Genomic DNA, 16,758 nt, shown 5'->3' with positions numbered 1-16,758 from the left:
AACACAGCAAGGAAAATACACACCCTGACTCAACATACAAGCGTCCTCTGAGTCAGGGCGTGACAATACGGAGCGTTGCGCCGTGATTGGCTCAGTGTTCTGTCACTCATGGGGACACTACCTCACCGCCAAGTCTAAGGGTAGAGCTAGAAAATTCAAGCCCCTTGCGTGCTGCCATAGAGTTACATTAGAAGTGCCCATCCAAGAAGGCTCAAGGTCATTGGCCACAGATAAAATGATGTCAAATCATGTTATATGTACAGTAGCTTTGATTGGACTGATCATGTCAACATCATACTTTCAAAATCTTAGGTAGCCGTCATCATCATGAATCAAGTCGACAATCTACTGGCAAATCCTTTTTAAACCTTGTCATATGAAGATAAATAATGAAGAGAAATTATAGATAAAACGTATTGGTGCTCATCGGCCATTGGACATAAACATTACACAACAAGTTGGAAATCGCAAAATCAACAATGAGTGGTTTGGAAGGAATCGGTGACAGTGGCTAATTGCAAAGCAATTACTAGCCTGCTATTCAGTGGAGTGGCTATGTGGTCCCAAATCTGGGATTAAGGTCTCTTTTCCAAGTTTAAAATGATAAACATTCAACATTGGCCATGCTGTCAGTGAAGCATGATTTGTGCCGCGCTCAAAACAACTGTTAACTCGGAACTGCGAAAACTTATCTTCAGTGAGTTCAAGACAACTGGGAAGTCAGGAATAAATGCGCTCCGACTGGGACAATACGTTTTGAACGGTCATCCAACTCGGAATTGTAAATCTGGCCTCTTTCTCTTTCTTTGATGACAACATTTGCCCATGAAGGACCGCCGCGCCACCTTCCTGTTCAAGTGAGCACAGCACAACAAGGTGAGTCCAAAAAGCTATCGTATGCTGCTGCATAAATGATGTAATATGCCAGGGAGATATGTATACTGTAGCTAAGAAAGTAATACTAAGTGTTTGTTGTGTAGTAAAATGTTAGTAGCCCATGTGCCTCACCCTAATCATTTGGTCTATTTACCCCTCTTAATTTCGCCTACTGTTCTGACTTGGTGGTGCACATGTAGCCTATAACCTGTTTTAGAGAAGTGTAATCATCGAATATTGTAAGCGCTTTCATTGTCTGCTTATATGCCCCCTTTATTTATCCTACGGTTCTGACTTGGTGTACAGGGAGAACACTGTAAGAATGGCCCATGTTCTGAATTCTGTCACTGTACATTTCAAAAGTGTTAAACAAATAGTTATATTGACTACGTCCGTCCTAGCTCGCTCATTAATGTCTTAATCGAAGTTACGGATTGCCTCTTATCCTCTCGTCGTCCCCTTTTGCCATAGTTTGTACATCTCAATTGTCAGTAGAAACCACATTTGTTTAAGCAAGTCAGCCATATCAGCCAGGTGTAGCAGTCAGGTATAGCATGATGTTGGGACAGCCTTATGTTGCCCTAACAGTTTGTGGGCACCGTTTGTCACCGTTGTAGTGCAATTAATCTATTGTTTAGTGTTGTGTTGTGTAGTGGCTTTGCTGGCAAGTGTTAAACAAATCAAAATATATTTTAGATTTTAGATTCCTCAAAGTAGCCACCCTTTGCCTTGATGACAGCTTTGCACACTCTTGGCATTCTCTTAACCAGCTTCACCTGGAATTATTTTCCAACAGTCTTGAAGGAGTTCCCACATATGCTGAGCACTTGTTGGCTGCTTTTCCTTCACTCTGCGGTCCAACTCATCCCAATCCATCTCAATTGGGTTGAGGTCGGGTGATTGTGGAGGCCAGGTCATCTGATTCAGCACTCCATCACTCTCCTTCTTGGTCAAATAGGCCTTACACAGCCTGGAGGTGTGTTGGGTCATTGTCCTGTTGAAAAACAAATGATAGTCCCACTCAGCGCAAACCAGATGGGATGGCGTATCGCTGCAGAATGCTGTGGTAGCCATGCTGGTTAAGTGCGCCTTGAATACTAAATAAATCACAGACAGTGTCACCAGCAAAGCACCATCACACCTCCTCCTCCATGCTTCACGGTGGGAACCACCCATGCGGAGATCATCCGTTCACCTACTCTGCGTCTCACAAAGACACAGCGATTGGAACCAAAAATCTCAGATTTGGACTCATCAGACCAAAGTACAGATTTCCACCGGTCTAATGTCCATTGCTCGTGTTTCTTGGCCCAAGCAAGTCTCTTCTTCTTATTGGTGTCCTTTAGGAGTGGTTTCTTTGCAGCAATTTGACCATGAAGGCCTGATTCACGCAGTCTCCAACAGTTGATGTTGAGATGTGTCTGTGACTTGAACTCTGTGAAGCATTTATTTGGCCTGCAATTTCTGAGGCTGGTAACTCTAATGAACTTATCCTCTGCAAAAGAGGAAACTCTGGGTCTTCCTTTCCTGTGACGGTCCTCATGAGAGCCAGTTTCATCATAGCGCTTCATGGTTTTTGCAACTGCACTTGAAGAAACTTTCAAAGTTCTTGATATTTTCCGGATTGACTGACCTTCGTGTCTTAAAGTAATAATGGACTGTCATTTCTCTTTGCTTATTTGAGCTGTTCTTGCCATAATATGGACTTGGTCTTTTACCAAATAGGGCTATCTTCTGTATACCACCCCTACCTTGTCACAACACATCTGATTGGCTCAAACGCATTAAGAAGGAAAGAAATTCCACAAATTAACTTTTAACAAGGCACACCTTTTAATTGAAATGCATTCCAGGTGACTACCTCATGAAGCTGGTTGAGAGAATGCCAAGAGTGTGCAAAGCTGTCATCAAGGCAAAGGGTGGCTACTTTGAAGAATCTCAAATATAAAATCTATTTTTATTTGTTTAACACATTTTGGGTTACTACATGATTCCATGTGTTATTTCATAGTTTTGATGTCTTCACTATTATTCTACAATGCAGAAAATAGTAAAAATATAGAAAAACCCTTGAATGAGTAGGTGTGTCCAAACTTTTGACTGGTACTGCACGTTTCTCGACATATACACTGACTTTGAGAAGGGATTGCGTGATGATTAGCTTAGCAACTGGGTGACACAGCATGACAATGTGAATGCGATTGGTCGACAGTCTGCTGGGTGGGGCGTTATACGTTCCTTCATTCTGTCACGCCCTGGCTCTGGGGACTCTTAAATGTTGAGCCAGGGTGTGGAGTTTCTATGTTATATTTTCTATGTTGATGTGCTAGATCGTTTAGATCTATGTTGGCCAGGGTGGTTCCCAATCAGAGGCAGCTGTATCTCGTTGTCTCTGATTGGGGCCCATACTTAGGCAGCCTGTTTGGCACTAGTCGGTGTGGGATCTTGTTCCGTTAAGGTTTGTTTTGTTAACCTAGGACTTCACGTTATCGTTTGTTTGTTGTTTTGTCGTGTGTCTAATCGTTTAATAAAATGTACGCTTATCACGCTGCGCCTTGGTCCGTATCTTCAGTAAACGATCGTGACACATTCATTGGATTTCTATCTCCTTTCTTTAATATGTCTGGCAACGGCACCATGCAATGCACCCTGGACTATAGAGGCAGACAAATAGGAAAAATGTGCTAGACCCTTTGTTAAATAAAACATTTCTCGAGGTAGGAATATTGCAAAAATAAAATCAATGGCTCATTCGAGAGAAGACATCCTCCCGTGTTATGACATCGGCCAGTATTGAAATCTGACATGTATGATAGACGTTTTCACAATTTAAAAGTCCTATTCCTATTAACTTCCAGTGTAGTGAGAGTGACTTTATCACAGTGCCAGGTCATACCAGCCGGATTTCTGCCTGCTTGAACGCCAATAACCCAGATACACATGAAAACATGAAATGACCCAGGGAATTGATAGAACATCACTCAGAGATGCACAAAAACAATATAACATTCAAAATGGGTGAACCTTTCCTTTAAGCTGAAGTTTTACCCACATTTTTATGTTTACAACGCTGGTTGAAATTAGATGAAAACACTACTGGTTGATTACTTTTTTCAAATCCAATGTATTTTCCACGTTGATTCCACGTAACAATACGTTGACAAATTACGTTGAAACAACGTTGATTGGTTGTAAAGTTTGACATCTGACATCAGTGTGTGCCCAGTGGGAGGGTTCATCAGCAATATTGAGGCATGGGAGAACACTGAGAGACACTAAGCCTTCTGGATGGGATTGGATTTCTCATGGCCGACTCGGTGAGGTCTCCTGAGCAGGGGCGGTGTGTTCATTAGGGCGATATGGGCGACGCACTGCCAAACGGGAAAAGGAAGGGATTTTTTTCCTAATCAATTATATCACGGCAACAGTAGTTATCAGTGTTCTAATCTAGACGTCTGATCTGCCACTAAATGTCCAATCAGGCTAAAGTCGTGCTTCAAATGGCCCCGCCCCTTTTGGGGCGATTTCAGTCAGGTTGAAAATCGCCCCAGAAGTCTCTCATAGACTCTCATGTAAAATCTTTTTTTTCAAATATCAGAGCTTTCAATACAATCTCTATGGGTTCCGGGAGGGCTTGCACTTACGCGCTTTCGTCATACGTAACATAACCATGAACTAAGAAAAGAGCGGGTAGCAGCGTCAATCAATTCACGTACTACTGTCAAGATGGCTAGCGTTCAGTGCAACTCGATTGTCTCTTTGAAAGAAGTTCCTTTTTGTCGGTGAACAAATCAAGATAAATTGGCAACGAAACAATTAGGACCTCCCAGACCAAATTTAATAATTCAACAGGTTTCTACTAAAGGGGGAAAGTCCTACACCCGAGGATTTTCAAAAAATTGGTACGAACGAAAAACCTGGCTAGCAGGCTGCGATGTAGCTAATGCAGTCTTCTGCTACCCCTGCTTACTCTTTCACCCTGAAGGCGGCACGGCAGACAGCACCGCTTGGACAGCGACTGGTGTAACGGACATGCACCATCTTTCAGAAAAGATTAAGAAACATGAGCTGTCAAAGACCCACATGGATAGCTGTTTGAGATTGTCTGCTTTGGGGAGAGTGAACATTGCCACTCAACTGGATGAGGGATACAGGCTAGCTGTCCGCCGCCACAACGATGAGGTTAGCAAGAACCGCCACATCCTCAGCCGGCTAATCCAGTGTGTGAAGTTTTGCGGAGTGTTTGAGTTAGCTTTGCGAGGCAAAGATGAAACTGAGGGCTCCACCAACCCTGGTATTTTTCTTGGACTTGTCAACTTTGTGGCACAATTAGATGAGGTGTTTTATGGAAATGCATATTGTTTATGCAGTGTTGAGGAATGTGAAAGAACACCCTTGATTATTTTTACTGTGATAACTTATTTTGCTTTTGTAAGCCAACACTTTTGAGATCAGTCAATAAATGCTTCTGGTATTAACTTATATGCTGCCCCTGTCTTCATGTTGTTGCTGGACATATCTTTTTTAAAATGTGTGTAGGTCACCTAAATCATCAGAAAAATTGCCCCCCCTGAGAATTTTTTCAGGAGCCGCCACTGCTCCTGAGCGAGTATTGATCCCTCCACCGATGTCGGGCTGGATGTCTGATGGATTACTCCATCGTGTCAGATGTCAAATTTCACAACCATTCAGTTGGAGACTCGCCTCTCAATGAGATTGACAAGAAACTCTCAGAGGCTGTGACTCATTGACTGTGACTCATTCAACCGTCACATGATAGTAGAGGCCTTTCTGTGCTGTATATTTCCCCCATCGACATTAAAGCCGTGAGGTGCTTTACTGCTGGCCCAAAGTCGAATGAAAAGTCTATATTTTCAATAACGAGTTAGAAATTACTCATGACCTTATGTTGTAACTGTAACTTTCTCTTTCACTTCTGAGTGACAGTTTGAAGACGTGAACAACACCAGAGTGTGTTTGAAACAGTCACCTAACCTGACAGCCTGCTGGGCATTCCAGGCGGCATTGCACACCAGCAACAGGATCTTCACCGGCACACCATGGTTCAGGAACTCTGATGACAACGTTCCGGATGGAGGTAACCTTTGACCTTCGGACCCGGAGGAGTACGGCGAGGACGGCAGGCTGTGGTGGTACCCTGCAGGAGAGGAGGAAAGAGGGAGGCGAGAAGAGGGGGGGGGAAGAGTGAAGGAAAGTTAAATATAAGACGTGGCGAGACGTTGTATTTGGGGAGGAGCGAATCAGAAGGGAGAACAGATGGAGCAGGCGCTGCAGCCAATCCCAGCAGGAGGTCTTATCTGATGCAGCTTTTCACTCCTGGTGGGTGCCAGCACTTCTCACCAGCTAACTTCTCTTCCCTCAGACTGTGGAGTGTGACTGAGCAAAAGCCTGCTGAAATTACAGCACTCACAGATGTGACGTTAGCAGATGCTGTGTTACCAACCTACTAACCTCATCCCCAGGCTATTGCGCACAGCGCATATACGCCTGGGATATCAACCACTCAATGTTTGCCATAGTGGGAGTGACCATAGAATCCTATGGGAGTGATTCTATGGCCAAGTATTGGTCATAATTTCATTTTAATGAATCACACGTGCTTGTGGTGTGGTGTGCTTGTAGTGCTCTGTGCTTGTGGTGCTCTGTGTTTGTGGTGTACTAGCGTACAGGGAAAGGTTAGGGGGAAGGTGTTGTGGGAGATGATTGGTTGGTAGATTAGTTAGATTAAGCCAATGCCTATGCGCCGGGAGTTTCTCCCAGCTCTATGTTTTGGCTAACGAAGGCCAAGTTTGACGCGCTGGTCCACCAGACTCTACGCACATTTGGGCAGGAGTATCTGGGAACGAGATTACCAACCTACAGACAATGTGGAGATCACAACTTCCATCAGGCGGGGGTGGCGTCTTACGTCACTGGCTCCCCAAAATACTTGGTGATAAATCACATGGTAAATTAGGACCGTAGACAGAAATGAGCAGCTATTGATTGGCCCGGCGACAGTGTTCTCCCAAAACCACAGCGTTGTTTTAAACACTGCTGTTTACACCCACCCAGTGCACAATTAATCATTGCCAACGGTGAATGTCACGCTTGAGGGCCCCAAAGCTGCCAAGATCCTCTGTGTGCAAATATCACACCATTCAATCCAGCCACACCACAGGTCTAATACCAGGATATAGGAGAGTGAAGGAACAGATGGGGACAAAGGCCTATTCAATATCAATCAGACACTTCATGTAAACAGCTCTGATTTGATATGATAGAGCCCTGACCCGAGAGTGAGCATAATGAGGAAAAGTATGCACCGCCCTTTATTTATTCATGTTCAACTAATCAAGCAGCTGATCAAACTCTCTTCAATCATGCTCTGCAATTTACATAAGTGTTGACCTATGATTGCTGTGAGGATGATTTATGTAAAGAATCTCTTCTTTAATGGTGAAACGTTCATAATTCAGCAGTAAAATGCAGAGGTCACCTCATGGACTGTCTCCATGTGATTGATGCTGGGTGGGAGGAGGCCTCTCATCAGTCATTAAATCAAAGTGGATTTCTTTATGGCTGGGCATCAGAAATGTACTGTTTCTCCCCCAAGGTATTTTCACTGGTCTTTAAATTACAACTGGTTTCCTACCTTTAGGTTGATGTCAGCTTTTCAGAAGGATGGATGGAGTGTCAAAATAGCCCACGGCAGATTCCTGTAGCTTCACAGAGACTTGAACTTGTACACACACACACACACACACACGCTCGCCCGCGTACCCACACACACACACACACATAATTTAATATGCCTGTTGATCGTGGTCTCCTGTGATGAGTGATATGACTCTCTATAAGATCATGGAATAGGTGTGTATTCACTCTCCTGTAGTCTAGGGTTACGTCTGAGAAACACTTTCATTTTCAATTCCCTGGCAGATGTGAAGGACAGGATGAGCCAGCCTGAACACTGTGAAAGCCAGTAATTAAACACCTCTGCCCCCAAAGAGATCCACTTCAATAATTGGATTAGCAGGGTCAGGTATTGACTGGTTTCCAGAAAGCTGTGAAGCCCTATAGCAAAGAAAGAGACACCAAACTGACCACATACCGGAACTGAGATGTCAGTTATGACTAGGGCGATGGTGGTCATGACATTTTGTCAGCCAGTGATTGTCAAGCAAATAACTGCCGGTCTCACAGTAATTGACCGTTAATTAACATAAACACATTTAGCATCTCCTGGCTTTCACGCATAGACTACAAGCCACTGATGCAGACCTTTGGAACATCTACATTTTAAATAGTCTAAGAAATCCATAGCCTACACCTTCACAATAAATCCATTATGTATTTTAGACAGGATATGAAGAAAATGTAGTCTACTTCAGAAGAACAGAATAGCATATTTACATTTTACATTTTAGTCATTTTAGCAGACGCTCTTATCCAGAGCGACATACAGTTAGTGAGTGCATACATAATTTTTTAAATTCTTTTATATTTTTTTCATACTGGCCCCCCGTGGGAATCTAACCCACAACCCTGGCGTTGCAAATGCCATGCTCTACCAACTGAGCTACATCCCTGCCGGCCATTCCCTCCCCTACCCTGGACGACGCTGGGCCAATTGTGCGCCGCCCCATGGGTCTCCCGGTCGCGGCCGGCTATGACAGAGCCTGGATACTCTTTGTCCTTATGTTAGGCCCTGATCTGGCTATGCCATATGGCTGTGGGCTACACTAGTTCATTTAGCAGACAAGATTTGCTTAGGATTCCGTGGCATTATTTTATATTATAAAAAATAAAATTATTACTATATTATTTTATAGTATGAATCCAATCGAAAGGATGTTTTCTCCAAAAGATTTCTGAGGGAGTGCGCACATGCAGCTATTCTGTGTTGAGCGGTTAACAAAGAAACAGGTCTTCCTATTTGCTTAATTTAGAGTTATTTATGCAACTTTAGTTGTGATCAAAACGTATAGCCCAACGTTTGTATTTTTAATACATTCTAAGGCTGCATGATGCGACTAAGGTTGATTTGAAAAAAGTTGCATGAAAGGCATGAGCTCTGCTTTGTTATTTCTCTCATTCACAATTTGCACTTGATAATGCCTCGAATTTCCCGGCGGCATCCCCTTTGTGGCGCCGTAATGCCCCCTAAGAAATCCATGCCATTTGAGGCCAGTGGCCGTTGTGCCCTTGGGCTGAATATAATAATTATAATTCCCTTCTCCCGACTGCGTGCTCCGAAGCACCTCTCACTCACATGGCTCTCTCAGATAGCTCAACTCTTATTAGCCAATGCCCATCACATGATCAGGTCTTTCTCACAGGCTACAAGTGAAGACAGACACATCGGGGACGCAACTGCGCGTGTCCTCATCCAATTCCGATTCGCACATTGAAGATATTGGAAGAACTGTCCACATTTCCTTTTCTTCAGCCAACAAGATGAGTAGGCCTAACGAACAGAAAAAGCACTAGCCTATGTCAATCTAATATCCCCCATAATACAAAAGTTGACCTATTCTATGCGAGAAATAAATATTCCAAACATAGTCTGGGACAGTTGTGGGATGCGATAGATCCCAAATTAATACAACTACCAGCATAAAAAAAATAAAATGAGGCTGACGCAACAGATCAGAAAGTTTAGCTTAAAATGTTGATAAACTATTAGGTTATTTCTTCACATTAGAAGCGCAGTAATGCACACAAGGCAGTAGGCTATAAGCGCGAATGTTCCAAAATGTAATCAATTAGCGGGAAAACGCCATTCTCAAAAGTGACCGCAAATGCGATTATGCATGTAATGCTTTTATTATAACGGTGAATTTCTATGGTGAAAATTATCTTCCCCAAACTTGAAACTCACGCACTGCGTACAGTATGTATGCCAGTTAGGTTCTACACCTGTTGTAAGGTGGATTAACGCGCTTCATTTTAAGAAGTTATTTGGCCACTTTAGTTGTGATACAAACCTTATCAAAACATATAGGCCTATGGGCTAGGCTACATGAGGTGTGCGAATATAAAAGGCATGCAATGTTTCTTGCCTTACTGCACACAAGCTGGGCATCATTCACAAGTGATAATACACTGCTCAAAAAAATAAAGGGAACACTTAAACAACACAATGTAACTCCAAGTCAATCACACTTATGTGAAATCAAACTGTCCACTTAGGAAGCAACACTGATTGACAATACATTTCACATGCTGTTGTGCAAATGGAATAGACAACAGGTGGAAATTATAGGCAATTAGCAAGACACCCCCAATAAAGGACTGGTTTTGCAGGTGGTGACCACAGACCACTTCTCAGTTCCTATGCTTCCTGTCTGATGTTTTGGTCACTTTTGAATGCTGGCGGTGCTTTCACTCTAGTGGTAGCATGAGACGGCGTCTACAACCCACACAAGTGGCTCAGGTAGTGCAGCTCATCCAGGATGGCACATCAATGCGAACTGTGGCAAGAAGGTTTGCTGTGTCTGTCAGCGTAGTGTCCAGAGCATGGAGGCGCTACCAGGAGACAGGCCAGTACATCAGGAGACGTGGAGGAGGCCGTAGGAGGGCAACAACCCAGCAGCAGGACTGCTACCTCCGCCTTTGTGCAAGGAGGAGCAGGAGGAGCACTGCCAGAGCCCTGCAAAATGACCTCCAGCAGGCCACAAATGTGCATGTGTCTGCTCAAACGGTCAGAAACAGACTCCATGAGGGTGGTATGAGGGCTCAACGTCCACAGGTGGGGGTTGTGCTTACAGCCCAACACTGTGCAGGACGTTTGGCATTTGCCAGAGAACACCAAGATTGGCAAATTCGCCACTGGCGCCCTGTGCTCTTCACAGATGAAAGTAGGTTCACACTGAGCACATGTGACAGACGTGACAGAGTCTGGAGACGCCGTGGAGAACGTTCTGCTGCCTGCAACATCCTCCAGCATGACCGGTTTGGCGGTGGGTCAGTCATGGTGTGGGGTGGCATTTCTTTGGGGGGCCGCACAGCCCTCCATGTGCTCGCCAGAGGTAGCCTGACTGCCATTAGGTACCGAGATGAGATCCTCAGACCCCTTGTGAGACCATATGCTGGTGCGGTTGGCCCTGGGTTCCTCCTAATGCAAGACAATGCTAGACCTCATGTGGCTGGAGTGTGTCAGCAGTTCCTGCAAGAGGAAGGCATTGATGCTATGGACTGGCCCGCCCGTTCCCCAGACCTGAATCCAATTGAGCACATCTGGGACATCATGTCTCGCTCCATCCACCAACACCACGTTGCACCACAGACTGTCCAGGAGTTGGCGGATGCTTTAGTCCAGGTCTGGGAGGAGATCCCTCAGGAGACCATCCGCCACCTCATCAGGAGCATGCCCAGGCATTGTAGGGGGGTCATACAGGCACGTGGAGGCCACACACACTACTGAGCCTCATTTTGACTTGTTTTAAGGACATTACATCAAAGTTGGATCAGCCTGTAGTGTGGTTTTCCACTTTAATTTTGAGGGTGACTCCAAATCCAGACCTCCATGGGTTGATACATTTGATTTCCATTGATAATTTGTGTGATTTTGTTGTCAGCACATTCAACTATGTAAAGAAAAAAGTATTTAATAAGATTATTTCATTCATTCAGATCTAGGATGTGTTATTTTAGTGTTCCCTTTATTTTTTTGAGCAGTGTATATTATTCACATTTACATTTACGTCATTTAGCAGACGCTCTTATCCAGAGCGACTTACAAATTGGTGCATTCACCCTATAGCCAGTGGGTTAACCACTTTACAATAAATAAATAAAATTTTGGGGGGGGGGGGGGGTAGAAGGATTACTTTATCCTATCCCAGGTATTCCTTAAAGAGGTGGGGTTTCAAATGTCTCCGGAAGGTGGTGAGTGACTCCGCTGTCCTGGCGTCGTGAGGGAGCTTGTTCCACCATTGGGGTGCCAGAGCAGCGAACAGTTTTGACTGGGCTGAGCGGGAACTATGCTTCCGCAGAGGAAGGGGAGTCAGCAGGCCAGAGGTGGATGAACGCAATGCCCTCGTTTGGGTGTAGGGACTGATCAGAGCCTGAAGGTACGGAGGTGCCGTTCCCCTCAATGCTCCATAGGCAAGCACCATGGTCTTGTAACGGATGCGAGCTTCAACTGGAAGCCAGTGGAGTGTGCGGAGGAGGGGGGTGACGTGAGAGAACTTGGGAAGGTTGAACACCAGACGGGCTGCAGCATTCTGGATGAGTTGTAGGGGTTTAATGGCACAGGCAGGGAGCCCAGCCAACAGCGAGTTGCAGTAATCCAGACGGCAGATGACAAGTGCCTGGATTAGGACCTGTGCCGCTTCCTGTGTAAGGCAGGGTCGTACTCTCCGAATGTTGTAGAGCATGAACCTGCAGGATCGGGTCACCGCCTTGATGTTAGCGGAGAACGACAGGGTGTTGTCCAGGGTCACGCCAAGGCTCTTCGCACTCTGGGAGGAGGACACAACGGAGTTGTCAACCGTGATGGCGAGATCATGGAACGGGCAGTCCTTCCCCGGGAGGAAGAGCAGCTCCACAAGTGATAGGCTAATATTGTCACTTGATTTAATTTTGTCTTTACATATACTAAATAATATATGTGTGACATTTGTTTTGACTTAGAATGGCCATTATCATGCACCTGTCTCTAAACAGGGGCAGGGGAAAAATACATGTCATCTATGCACTTAAATAACGAATGGAGGAAGCTTTCCCGTGGTTCATTTTCATGCCAGACAGGTAGGCTATACTCCTTAATATTAGGAAAGTTGAGAAATAAATATAGTAGGCCTAGCCTATAGAAAGCTGATGGGATCCTCCTCTTTTTAATAGAGGCCATCACTACTACGCAATTGCATAGCCTATAGAAATGTTGCGCAACATGAGCTCATGGGCTCTCATGAAGTGTTTGATTAGATTTTCGATTACATTTGCATGGATGTCAGAGTGATTAGAGGGACAATATAGTGCTGAGTACCAGGCAGTTAGCAAGTTTGGTAGGCTACTAATAACCAAAGCAGCATCAGAGCTTGGTGAAGCCTAATTACCATGACTAAACGGTCATGTGGAATTTGACTGCCGTCATGACTCGTGGCCGCCGCTGTGGCGGTAATACGGTCACCATAACAGCCCTAGTGATGACTTCATTGTGTTCGTCTCCTCCACTGAGTGACCTAGTTAGCCAGACTGACTGAATGTGTCCACACTGAGGAGCATGAACTAATTTTTGGGCTTTTCAAACAAGCGTTCCACATCAGTTCCACCTGAACTGGAAGCCCTGGCTGTTTGTTAGACAGTAAATTGAAGCACATGTGGAAAATCCCACTGATGCCCTGACAGAGGAACTCTATGGCCTGGCAGCCAGGCAGCATACTGTATTACAACCATAGTATATTAGAGACACAATAGACAAACCATGTCATGGTGGGCTGCAGGGTCGACTGAGTTTGGATCAGTCATTGATTAGATAAAGTCATGCAATCTGTTATTAATTTCCTTAATATGAGCCTGGTATGAACAACCAAGACACTGTCAACCCAATACAACCTGAAGAAGGGGAATACCTGATGGGGAAAGAACCTGTTATCTGTGTGTATGATGCACTTCACTGAATGTGAAATAAGATACTTCTATGAGAATTGCCTTGACAATGGAGCTCTGTGGGTACAGAATCAATGTTTACATAAACTGACATTGGAAGTGCTTACACCTCTCTTCATATTTCACCATGCCATGAAAGGTCAGGCAGGAGGAAACATACTCCCAGACACCATCATCTTTCATTAATCTTTTGCGCCACACTGGGAGATTCCATACATTGTAGATAGTTCATGTAAACCTTGTTGACAGCGGCTCAATTACTCAATCTCCAAGCACCAAATGAAAATGCTCATCAAGGTGTGAAGTGACTTTACTGATAGGCTGTGTGTCAAACAGAGGTGGACAGCCCCTGCTTCACATATTTATGAATTTGAACATAACCAAGTTTCTAGGACATTTAGTGATAGCCATTAGTGACAGCCAATCGCTGATGTGTTTAAAGTGAGTCACCCTCTGAATTCACCAACTAATGTACTGTAGCATGGTGCCAAGGCTCTTGTTTTTTTTTGCCATACAGTAAGTGCTACAATTCATTTCAGTTGATGCCTCAGCTTGACAGATTCTATTGGTACCTGAGACACTTTATTCAGACAGTCTAGGTAGTCAGACATATCCAGTTTGTCAAAGCACAAGCCTGCAACATTACATTGTTGAACATCTCTGTCTAGGAGTTATTATACAATTCAGACGAGCTCAGGTTTTCTGTAAGAAGAGCAAGGCCGAACATGAACACTTTAAAAACTTTAACTTCCAGCTATAGAGGCATTATGGCAGTCCTCCTGACCCAGAAGCTGTGGTGAAATTAGCTGCTGTCTGGTCAGTCTTTAGGGACTAATTTCCTCAAAGACACTGCCAGCCCTGTACCTGACCAATGCTGTCAATTGCTGCCCTCTTCTCTCACAGACACTTGATAACTGTGTCCACATACCACCTGTCCCTAAGCCTACAAACTCTTGGCAAACGTGGGGGCAGCCTGTGACACATACACTAAAGCAAGCCTATAAATGTATGCTGGTGAAAGTAAGTCTATCAAGTTTGTTGAACTAACTAGGTCAAAAAGTAACGCTATAGAAGTAAAAGTAGCGAAAACACCACTAGCTACTAGATGTATTTCCTGTGCATTAGCAAATGGTCAAGCAATTAGAAAACGAGCCTTGATAAAGAGGAACCATGCATGCAGTATCATATGTGTGTTCTAATTACATACCTAAGGACAGGACCTGTGATAACCATTCCTCAACAAAACTGATAAATGAAAGAGGCAAGAAGGGCACTCTTGGTTCTAATGAGACCCCCGGTAAGAACATGGTATTTTGAGATATAATCCCTGTACCATAGAATTTAGCTTTTTACTTCTACATATTGTTGTACCCAATTAACCCAAAGTGACTGCAGGAGGGACATGGTGCTCCTTTCTAAAGCTCCCTACATTCTTCAACCTTTTATGACTATTCTTGGGGGGTGTCTGAAAAAAAGTAATCAGGCTCGATTGATGCATTAAATACAAAACCTAAAGCCACACTATTTTTCTGTCTGATTTAAACTGAAAGGATTTCTTTCAAGCAGAGAGGCTGAACAGAGCTCTGTAGAGTCCCACGTTCTTTTCATACTGAGAGAAGTAGTGAGTAAAGTATGCTCTATGTAACATAGGGAGTAATACTGGAGTGGTATAGTAGAGGAATCTCTTAAATCAATGCCGACACTGTTCTGGAGAAGAACAGACACGACTCCATTCCCACACCATCACCATTCATAGTTAAATGTACTTGCGGTGCATGATCACTAAACGCATATTGATTTCAAGTACACAAAATGTACCTTCCATTAGCAGCAGTGACCATAAAAGTTTACGAGCAGGGATCATCTCATCATGATTTAAAGAGGCACATTACACAGCCCAATGAGGTATAAGCTGAGGCGAAGCCTCCTCCGTCAGTACAGTACCACATTTCATGCCCGTCAGCTTTAGGCCAGATAGATAATGATTACAAAATGATTACTCAGTATTCATTGTGTAACAGTGAGTTTGAGTTCTGTTAACAGACTGTATGTGCATGAAGATGAGGATGCTCTGTTCAGCAGGGAGGTGGTGAGAAAGGCCTCTCCATCTCAACCCCACTACGCACACAGTCTGATAAAACATCCCAGGAGGATTCAGTGTCTGACTGTGTGTGTGTGTGTGTGTGTGTGTGTGTGTGTGTGTGTAGACCAATTAAACTGCCAAGAGACTCCCTTACGACAGTAGTCGATTATGTGTGGTCTAACCAAAGATGATAAAGGAGAGACAGAGATTCCTCCAATCACTTTGCCCATTGTTGATGCAAAAAAGTCTCATTTTCAGGGACAACAGCAAGCAGTTTCCCCTTTCTACTCTCCTAAACACAGGGTGAAAAATGTGGGGAAACTATCCACACATCTGGCTTCTGTGAACAATGTCTGTTTGCCCTTCACATCATCAGTACAATTATAGAGGAGAGATACTTCAAACATAAATCATTCGATGACAGCAAATCTTCGTGAAAATAATGGTGGTTTGAGTAGATCTGAGCATTAGAGTTATACTGAAAATGTGTTTGAAATGTGTTTTAAGCACACATGTTCCCCAAGGACTTCTTATTCTACATTGCTCATGGAATCTATCAGACCCGAAGTATACAAACAAATGTGTGTGTGTCTGTTTGCTCACAGCAAGGTCATTCATTATCTTGTTAAAAAAGAAGCAATGCATTTCTCCTCAGCAGTTGTTCATCCTGATGTTTGGTAGGCTTGTGCCAACAGTGCACAGTTAGGGTAAAAACTATAGTACAAAGAACATTTAATGATCACCACCAGAGGAAGGACAGACTTTCACATAATACCTTGGTATTTCACAGCGGTTGTACATCCCATTCTGTTAATACAGTACCTCCGTATGCTCTTGACTGAGAAAGGCTTATTTCACCATGGGACTGAAATGGAAAAGGGACAGATTCTATTGGATGATCTTGGATGATAGTGATTATACTGATCTGAATGTCCCTGGAATACGTAGTTGTTGCTATGGTTACCTGAGAATCGTGCAGAGCCTCCTCTGATGTATAGGGGCGGGGCCTGGAAGGCATAGATGATGTCAGTCTCGGCTATGTACGTCAGATCCTCCTCATCAAAGAAGGAGCGCTGAAAGCCTGTGGTGTATATCTCTGTCAGGATCACCTGAAGGAAAGAGGGAGAGAGGAAGAGAGAGAGAGCGAGAGATAGCAAGAGTATCTATCTTATTTAATCAGA

At 44.1% G+C, this 16,758-nt stretch overlaps 1 protein-coding gene across 1 annotated transcript in view; it reads right to left on the bottom strand.

Annotated features, from left to right (window-relative positions):
- LOC311104452 (ubiquitin carboxyl-terminal hydrolase 43-like) overlaps positions 1-16,758 on the bottom strand; it is a gene marked incomplete at its 3' end in the record, with an annotated part of 121,055 nt that overhangs the window by 28,543 nt on the left and 75,754 nt on the right. The window contains exons 6-7 of the mRNA XM_084146291.1: positions 16,542-16,686; positions 5,872-6,034 (exon numbers count right to left, since the gene is read on the bottom strand). Of these exons, the coding sequence (XP_084002417.1) occupies positions 5,872-6,034; positions 16,542-16,686 (308 nt within the window). The remainder of the gene's footprint in view (positions 1-5,871; positions 6,035-16,541; positions 16,687-16,758) is intronic.

Source organism: Coregonus lavaretus (assembly GCF_964263955.1).
Source record: "Coregonus lavaretus genome assembly, chromosome: 28".
Taxonomy (NCBI): domain Eukaryota; kingdom Metazoa; phylum Chordata; class Actinopteri; order Salmoniformes; family Salmonidae; genus Coregonus; species Coregonus lavaretus.
Note: the sequence above shows the minus strand (reverse complement) of the source record. Positions and strands in the feature narration are given on the sequence as shown.